This window comes from Penicillium psychrosexuale (genome assembly GCF_028828465.1).
Source record: "Penicillium psychrosexuale strain IBT 29551 chromosome Unknown utg000003l, whole genome shotgun sequence".
Classification (NCBI taxonomy): Eukaryota; Fungi; Ascomycota; class Eurotiomycetes; order Eurotiales; family Aspergillaceae; genus Penicillium; species Penicillium psychrosexuale.
In genome coordinates this window covers 40,596-49,300 of record NW_026643188.1, presented here as the reverse complement: position 1 = coordinate 49,300, position 8,705 = coordinate 40,596, and the positions used below count along the sequence as shown (strand labels likewise).

The 8,705-nt window shown below is 51.9% G+C and overlaps 4 protein-coding genes across 4 annotated transcripts; 2 read left to right on the top strand and 2 right to left on the bottom strand.

Moving 5' to 3' along the window:
- N7518_003920 (putative regulatory protein Ral2) lies at nucleotides 1-2,679 on the top strand (the record flags this gene model as incomplete). The annotated part of the gene is made up of 1 exon (XM_057184847.1): nucleotides 1-2,679. The coding sequence occupies one exon, from the start codon at nucleotides 1-3 to the stop codon at nucleotides 2,677-2,679; it is 2,679 nt and encodes an 892-aa protein (XP_057041617.1).
- A 493-nt stretch (nucleotides 2,680-3,172) lies between these two features.
- On the bottom strand, nucleotides 3,173-4,493 carry N7518_003919 (uncharacterized protein; the record flags this gene model as incomplete). Its single annotated transcript, XM_057184846.1, has 6 exons — nucleotides 3,173-3,225; nucleotides 3,296-3,360; nucleotides 3,462-3,614; nucleotides 3,670-3,814; nucleotides 3,866-4,132; nucleotides 4,283-4,493. 6 exons carry the CDS (start codon nucleotides 4,491-4,493, stop codon nucleotides 3,173-3,175), a joined length of 894 nt encoding a protein of 297 aa, XP_057041616.1.
- A 584-nt stretch (nucleotides 4,494-5,077) lies between these two features.
- Nucleotides 5,078-6,940, bottom strand: N7518_003918 (putative GPI-anchored cell surface glycoprotein; the record flags this gene model as incomplete). The annotated part of the gene is made up of 1 exon (XM_057184845.1): nucleotides 5,078-6,940. One exon carries the CDS (start codon nucleotides 6,938-6,940, stop codon nucleotides 5,078-5,080), a length of 1,863 nt encoding a protein of 620 aa, XP_057041615.1.
- Nucleotides 6,941-7,474: 534 nt separating this feature from the next.
- Nucleotides 7,475-8,505, top strand: N7518_003917 (putative oligosaccharyltransferase subunit ribophorin II; the record flags this gene model as incomplete). The annotated part of the gene is made up of 4 exons (XM_057184844.1): nucleotides 7,475-7,620; nucleotides 7,678-7,876; nucleotides 7,929-8,213; nucleotides 8,266-8,505. 4 exons carry the CDS (start codon nucleotides 7,475-7,477, stop codon nucleotides 8,503-8,505), a joined length of 870 nt encoding a protein of 289 aa, XP_057041614.1.
- Nucleotides 8,506-8,705: the final 200 nt, after the last annotated feature.

Genomic DNA, 8,705 nt, shown 5'->3' with positions numbered 1-8,705 from the left:
ATGATGTCGCGAAGTCAGTCGAGTCTGGGGTATATGGGGGATACAGGGCGAGAGGATTCTGCGCCGGGGGCCTCTCCGTCCTTGAACCAGCATCCTTCCTCTGGTCCTATCAACCTCTCTGGTCTGGTGTGCAACGTGCGGCGAACGACCGGCAAGGAACCCCGTCCGCTCGTCGGTGCCACTACGACTATACTGGGGGATAAGCTATACGTCTTCGGAGGCCGGATCCTCTCACGCAGCCGTCCCCAACTCACCTCCAACCTTTATGAGTTGGACTTGATTCGACGACATTGGACGAAAGTTGAGCCCGCTGGAGATGTTCCACCGCCGCGATACTTCCACAGTGTGTGTGCTTTGGGGGACAACAAGTTGGTTTGTTATGGAGGCATGTCACCTGCGCCTACGCTAAAAGACCATGAGAACCCGGCGGAGCCGCAATCGCAGTCACAATCGGAAGTCGTGGTTATGTCGGATATTCACATCTTCGATGTACCAACGCGGGCATGGACCCGTGTTGCTGCCCATGAATCTCCTCAGGGGCGCTACGCACACTGTGCCACGATACTGCCGTCGAGCGCTTGCTTCACATCTGCCAGTGCACCTCTATCCGCCATTCACAATAACCCTGAATCCTCCTCTCATCAAGGTACACTTGGTGTGGATATTGATGGCTTTGGGGGTGCGGAGATGGTGGTGGTCGGAGGACAGGACAGTTCTAATCACTACATCGAACAAATCAGTGTTTTCAACCTGCGCAGTCTCAAATGGACCAACACGAGCCCCTTGGGAAGGAGCTGCGGTGCTTATCGCAGTGTCGTAGCTCCTCTAGTGGGAATGAATGTGTCCGAAATTGGATCCTCAGCTCCAGACCGTGATCAACACGAGCCGATTCAAGATAGCACTGAATCTCCAGGTTGCCCTATGCTGATATACTCCAATTACAATTTCCTTGATGTCAAGCTGGAGTTGCAGGTGCGCCTGCCGGACGGACGCCTTGTCGAACGACCAATGCAGAGCCAAGCGTCCCCGCCGGGACTGCGTTTCCCAAACGGTGGCATTATCAACGGCCACTTTGTTGTCAGTGGTACATACCTGACTTCATCGAAGCAAGAATATGCGCTGTGGGCTCTCGACCTGAAAACATTGACTTGGGGCCGTATTGATGCTGGAGGATCGGTGTTTGGGCAGGGTAGTTGGAATCGGGGAGTGCTTTGGCCTCGCCGTAATTCTTTTGTGATTCTTGGACACCGGAAGCGCAGCCTTGTCGATGATTACAACCACCGACGAATCAACTTCTCGCACGTCTGTCTGGTCGAACTAGAGGCATTTGGACTCTACAACAATGCTTGCCGCACTTCTCCAACATCGGGATATAAGTCTTACAGCTCCTCTTCTGTTCCGGCATCCTTGCAAAAGAAGCTAGTGCAGTTGACATCGGGTGGGCGGCCATTGTCTGCCGCATCCGATGAGCTAGGCAAGCTCGCGCAATCTTTGCCAGAGATGGCCGACATGGAATTGCAGGCTATAGGGGGAGAATGTATCTCCGTCAACTCTCGCATATTAACTCGGCGCTGGGGTCCGTACTTTATCCAACTTCTTCGCGAGTCGTCGGACGGAGGTATTGCAGACATCGCATCTCTTCGTCCGTCCCTGACACACCCGAGCCGCAACTCGAGCATCACTATCACCCCTTCGATAGGCTCCGATGCAACAACTCTTGTCAATCAGTCTGTACCTTCGAAGTCTCTGCTTGAGAATCTTGAAGTTCCATCTGCTCACAGCCTTGCCCCGACCTCCCGACCGCGTGTGCTGTATCTCCCCCATACCATTTTGACTCTTCAAGTGCTGGTTCAGTACCTCTACACCTCAGCTCTCCCAGCCGTAGGCACCTCGCTTTGCACACCACAAATTCTCTGCTCGCTTCTACAGCTTGCACGCCCATACCAAATTGACGGACTCCTAGAGGCCACCGTCGAAAGACTCCATCAGATTCTTGACGGGCGCAACGCCGCGGCTGTATTCAACGCAGCTGCCATGGCCGCCGGCGGTGGTCGCGGTACTGGATTCAATGGTGGACCAGGGGGTACACTTGAGGCTTTAAATGGAGCCTACACCGGCCACAACGGCACTGCGCCCACAATGGGCGAACACAGCGACTCCCAACACGGTGCACTCACATCAGGCTCGTCCGACACAGAGCATGGCGGTGCCTCCGCATCAGTAGCGAGCAGCATAGGCGCTCTCAGCAGCTTTGCTCGAGGTATTCCATCTCTCCGCATTGATACCAGTGTCTCCCTGCATTCGCGCCAACGCAGATCCCGCCGCGACCGCGAGGATTCTATTAGCAATCCAAGCACAGCGACATCCGCGTCCAGCGCTAGTTTCAGCCAGTCCGACTCCGAATGGGTTAGTGGCGATGAAAGCCGCTCGCAGTCCCGCTCTACCCATCACCACCGTGACGTAGACGCCGAGCTGCGCCGCCCCCAACGTGAGCTCTGGACCGGTGATCTAAGCAGTGTCATCGGCCTTCAGAAGCGCGGCTTGCGTGGTCTCATGGAGGGCCGTCGCATGCGTGAGCGTACTTCGAAGCCCGCTAGCGCTAGCGGTAACTCGATATCTATGCCGCCGTCGGCTGGCTCGGGGGATCAACAGGTTCCTTTCCAAGGCGTTGCCAGTTGATGGTTCCTAGAGCTAAGGGCTGTGACGTCTATACGATCTCTTTCCCCCACCTTATCCTTCTGTCACTTCGTTTCTTAGATGATCTCTTCCATCTCTTCCAGATACCTTATTTGGATTATATATACTTCTTCTTCTTGCTTTTCACCCCAGCAGGCTGGCAATGTGGGGAGGATTTAGGGCAGAATTTCCAAAGTTGGGAATCATGCATCTGGATGTTGTACCTTTCTTCTGTTTATGTTATTTCGGCTGGGTAGGTTGTTCTCGCCTATCCATAGCCATGGATATATTTTGAGACTCCGGGCGTTGGATTTTACAATGAATGCATTAAACCGGATTTGTCTCCCCCTCAAGAGACTGCTCTAGATAGAGATGAGAGAAGACAGATTGTTTCAGGGCTTCTTATGTACAGTTGTAAAGCCTTTCAAATGCCATTCTATTTTGGATCGTACAGAGAGTCCCGCTTCCAGAAGAATTAAAAACAAAAAGAAGCAGATTAATCCTTCTGTTTCTGATCTTCCCGACTTTTAGGACTCTTGCCAAGATAGACTAAAGGAAATAAGTTAGTGTATATGCAATAAAAAGAATGTTAAGATTGCCTGGGCATTAAAGTACTCACGTCGCTCATAAAGAATCCATGATGTATATATTACAATCGGTAGTCCGACAATAGTCGTTGTCCATCTAAAGACGATTAGATTTCTCATTGTTGCCATGTAATATTCGCCAACCAAGCAAACAAAAACATAGAAGTAGAGCCGAAGACAGAAGATGATGGCACTTACCTCCGTGCAGCAGTCTTGTACTCCTTTGTCTTCCGGATATCATCCACCCCCTTAGGGAGCCGCGAAGCAGCGGGTTGTTGAATTGGACGTGGAGGCCGGGTTTTGGGATCCACGGATCGGTATCTTTGCTGGTCTTTGAGGGATGACATTATTCTTGGCTTTTGTTAGACAAATCTGATCATAGAAGAAATTGCTGGGACGTGCTTACATGGTTTGCTTGGTGTGTTGGAGGATGTGAATTCTGTGAGGGAAGATTCGGGGAGGTGTTGGCGCCTGAGGCATTACTATAAGCTTGTCTACAATAGGAAGACGAAGTTGACTGTACTTCAACCACTGATTATAGATATTGTAAACTACATTTTAATTAAGACTAAAGCACATCTTCAAAGTCCTAAAAGAATAACCCGATGACTTCTTAATTTTAGGTTTCTGTCGATTGATAGATACGATAATCACAAGCTTCACATCGCCCTTTGAGTTTGTAAGCCACCACCACCATGCATCTGCCTTCAACTTTCGATATGTCTCAGAGACTCCAACTTCGACCCCAACGGTCGGCCATTTTGCATTGCGACCTGGAACAGGTTGCGTAAGGGCCCACGAATCGTCTGCCTGCTTTGAAGAAGACACACCTCGGACGCGTTTGGACCCTACCGGATGGATCGACTGCGCTAGGCTCATATCGTGTACCACATTTTGTACTTCAAAAAGTAGGCCGCGTGAGGCGGTCTCATAGGCTCCAGTCAAGATGGGGTGCTGTGGTAGGGTGATTTAGCGGCGGAGGCAGCGATGGATGTCGGTTCTGCGCCCTCTGATCAAACCCTTCTGCCATGGCTGATGTGATATCCGCGTAGTGTTGCGGCGAGACATTTCGAAGTAGTAGTATTTGATCACCCTGAAGGGAAGTTCCTTCTGTTCTTTTATGATCCTCCGGATAGCACTGGCCTCTGACCTGATGGCTTCATATGTGTCATCGGGTAGTGCCCGGAAGAACTCGATGTCGGTGGAGTCTGAGTCTGAGCCATCGGACATAGTGGTCAATATGAGCTTTTCGAAATGGTATCGACGACATTTCTGGCGTCCGAAACTATATAGTCTGAGTACGTTTTGGATAAGGTGTGGAGTAATGAGTCATCCTTACCTTATCCCGGGGTCGATCGATGAAAGTTGGAGGTAGCTAGAGAGCGAGAAAAGCGAAAGAAGAGATGGGAGAGGAGAAGAAAGAAGAAAGAGAGGTCAGATGAGATGAGGGAGGTGCCTAGGTGACAGATCCTGCCTTATGTGCGAATGAACGCACAAAGTAAATCAGGCAAAAGTAAGCAGAAAGTCGACCCGTGTGACATGTCAGATTCTACCTTTTACGAGGACCACGAGGGCAAAAAGAGTAGGAAATGAAGCAATACTAATGGCAAGGACAAAGACAACTAAAAAATCTCATAATTCACCATGAACTCCATGGTATGCCCCGCGATGCTAATCATACATGCTTGAAAACGCCCGCTGGTAATCAATCATACAAAAAGGTCGATAGCGAAAAAACAAGAAAACGAAGAGTGATAATCATCGCCCGGCATCAGCCGGGCAGAATGCCTCATCATTTTGCCCTCACAGGGGCCTCACATGCCCCGGCGGCGGCGGCGCTTGTTGGTCGGTGCGGAGGACGGCGCACGCGAACGCGGGGGGGCGGGGGAGGAAAGGGACTGCGTGGCGGGGCCTTTCTTGGAAGCAGATGCTCGAACCCCGGAGGCCTCAGTCTTGGGCGCCGGCTTCAAGGTCAACCGGAGTCGCTGCACCTTAGGTTTATCGCCCTCGATGGCAGCGGGGGCGACGGCGGCAGCCGGGCCCGAAGACTGGACCTCAGTCGCAGTGTTAAGGGAAGAGGTGGGAGACAGGAGAGTGGGAGCAGGAGCGGTCTGGCGGCGGCGCCGCTGTGACTTGCGTGCGCCGGTCTCGGGGGTAGTAGCAGCAGGAACGGCTGCGGCAGGCTCATCGGCGGCCGCGGTTTGACGGCGCTTTCGGGTACGAGGCTTCTTAGTCGCAGGGGTTGGCACAGGGACCCGAGCCAGAGCCCTAGCCTTTTCCTCCTCCACATTTTCAGTGACGAATGGGGCCACCGCATCAGATGGGAGGTTACGGTCTCCCAGGAGTGGTGCGAAGCTGTGAGTGGCATCGGCCTCGGCCTGCTGGCTGGTTCTGGCGCGCACTGGTGGAAAAGGGAGACCCTCGTAGCCGTAAGTATGGGACGGGTAATATGGATGGCAATTCTCGGGGAGCAAAGCAACCTCTTCACCACTGGAATTAACGTAGCCAGTTTGAATCCAGCCATCGCTACCAACCTTGGTGTCAGACTGCTTCTTGTAGCTCAGGATGCTTGAGCCGTCGGTGACTGCGGTGGTAGGAGTGGGAGGAGTAGGAGGAGTGGGGGGGTTGGGTGGGGTGGGAGAAGAAGAAGCGATCACAGGCGCTGGGAGGTCTTGGTCGATCATATCTACATCGACATCGACATCACTCGGCGTGGCTTTGGCGGGCATGTCGACGCCATATTTTTCTTCATCTTGGCGACGGAAGTATTCACTTCGTTGTTGCTCCAAGAATACAGGGATATTCAAAGGGGGAGTAAAGTCAGGGCTGAAGGACTTAATTGTCAAGTCATACAGTCTCTGGCCAGCCGCCTTCACGTTAACATCGAAACCGATCAAGACAGCATTTTTTCGCATGTTCAAGTTGGTCATTCTCTTTGACCTTCTTGTTCTTCTCATTGGCTGCTTCGAAACATTGTCCTTCGCAACCTTTGCAACCTTGGTAGCCACAGGAGTAGCAGGAGTAGCAGGGGCAGGAGTTTCGACGGTCGGGGCGGACACTGTCATGTTCTTGCGGCGAGGCTTCTTCTTAGTTGATTCAAAAGATTCAATGGCCCTGATGGTGGGCTTGCGAACCCGGGATGAGTTCCGCATATCGGAGGCACTGGTAGGGCTGGAGGGACCATCGGCTGTTCCTTCGGATTCAAAGCTGCCCATGTACTGGTCAAATGTCCAGCTGGCGCTACCATTACTCTCTGGAAAGTCAATATCTGATACTTCTTTCTGGGGTGTTTCAAGTGCAGCTGTTCTTCTTGTCCGTCGACTACTTGAGCTGGTGGCCGGGGCTTCTAGGGCTGGAGGATAAACAGTTGAGAGGCGTGACGGACGAGACTGGAACGCCCGCCGACGCGAGGATGGTGTTTCGGGACTCGTTCCACGTGAACTTGAATTTGAAGCAGGTGGATTACTTGTAACAGGTGGATTCGGAGTGTAGAAAAGAATGTTGCTAGAACTGTCTTTGGGACTGGCGGATGTGTTCAACGTTTTGGCGGGTTGTATGCTCTCATTTGTACTTTTTGACGGACGAGGTACGCGGGGCGAGCGCCGGGAAGGTGACAATGTAGGCGCCTTATTGATGCGCGCAGGCATTGACTTACGCTGGCCCTTCTTTGGAGGCATCGTGAATTAAAGCTAAATGGCCCGCAATTTGTCAGTATAATCTATCCATGCGAATAGAACGGGCAGTAAATAGAGTGAATGAACTGTATAAGTGGAAGCCTAGCCCATACCTCCAATACCAGGCAACTAGGGCGTGGATAACATTATAGGGGGGTCATCAGGTGAAGGGCAGGGTCGACGTCAGAAGACCGCAGTGCACGGAAGGGGAGAAGTTGGGAATTAGGGCCCGACATATAGGCGCAGAACTCACGAAATCAGAGGTACCACCATCCGCAGTTGTTTTCTAGGGTGTTCATAAACAAGCTTGTAAGGACTAGGCGGACGTTAGAATTGTATTTGTGCGAGATAAGGCGAAATAAAGTGATGGAAGATGCTGAGGTCGACAGAAAAGAAATTAGGGCTATGGTTGATCGGCGCTTATCGGCTTCACTTGTCCGCCTTATTCTGCAACTCCTCTATCCTCCACCATCTCCCCGAGCTCTCTACAGCTGTTTTCTGTTAGTTTCTGTTTTATTTTCTGTTATTTCTTTCACAATGCATCTGTGGCAGGCCACCGTCCCATTCTGCCTATTGGCTGCAGCTGCCCTACCTGGCGCTGCCGCCACAGCTTGGGGCTTTACTGATGCCACCGTGGCCGTTCAATCAAAAGGTGCTGGTGTCAATGGAGGTTTCAAGGAAAAGTATGTATTTTGTCTCAAGTAGAAGGTACATGAAACTAATCAATGTGTTCAAACTAGACTTACTGCATCCAAGCCGCTCTCCAAGCCCGTCTCCCTTCTCGGTGCCGATACCTTACGCGTCACCTTGACAACCCAGGAAGACAGCTCTCCAAAGCGACCAGACCAGGCTTTCCTTTTGCTCAAAGATGCTCAAACTGGATTGGATATCTCCTACCCTTTCAATGTCAAGGATAATGGCAAGTCAAGAGTCGAATTGGTATGCAACCCCGAAAAGACTTTCCGCGGCGCAGCTAACACATGCCCTCCAGACCCAGAAAGACCTGCCGATTCAATTCCTCTCTCTGTCCGGCCCAGTTGATGCGCATGTTGTCATTGGCGGGTTTGGAAGCTCCGATGCCTACGATAGCTCTGTGTTCAAGTTGTCGATCGATCGTAACCCCGGAGAGGCCGTGCCGACCGTTGAAACCGAGCGATATGGCAAGAAGCCCGAGATCCACCATATCTTCAAGGATTCTGCGTCTAGCCCGCCAATTGTCATAACCTTGGCATTTGTCGCCATGGTCGGCGCTGCTTTCCCCGCTCTTGCTGGCTTGGTAAGTCCATCTCATTTTTGCGCCAAGGCCGTTGCTTATAGATTGTCTCTAGTGGCTCTTCCTCGGCGCCAACGTCAACCACCTACCCTCCGCGTTCAAGTCTGCCCCTCTCTCGCATGCTGTCTTCCTCGGATCATTGATCTCATTTGAGGGAATCTTCTTCCTCTACTATACCTCGTGGAACTTGTTCAAGGTCCTTCCCGCGATGGCTGTTGTTGGTGTGGTCGCATTTGTTAGTGGCAGCCGCGCGCTAGGTGAAGTGCAGGGCCGGCGTCTTGCTGGTCTCCGGTAAAATTCCGGAACATACATGAATTTATCTACCGTGGTCCTGTTTATCCTCTCACGGCGCTGCCAAACTGTCGTGTGGTCCTAGGTTCCGGTGGTATGTATCTTAGCTGCAGTGATACCCAGTATGTTTTCGCAAAACACATAACAGGGTTTCCACTGGAATTTCACAAAAGTCTCGCCGATCTTCAAATGTGATCATCTCCC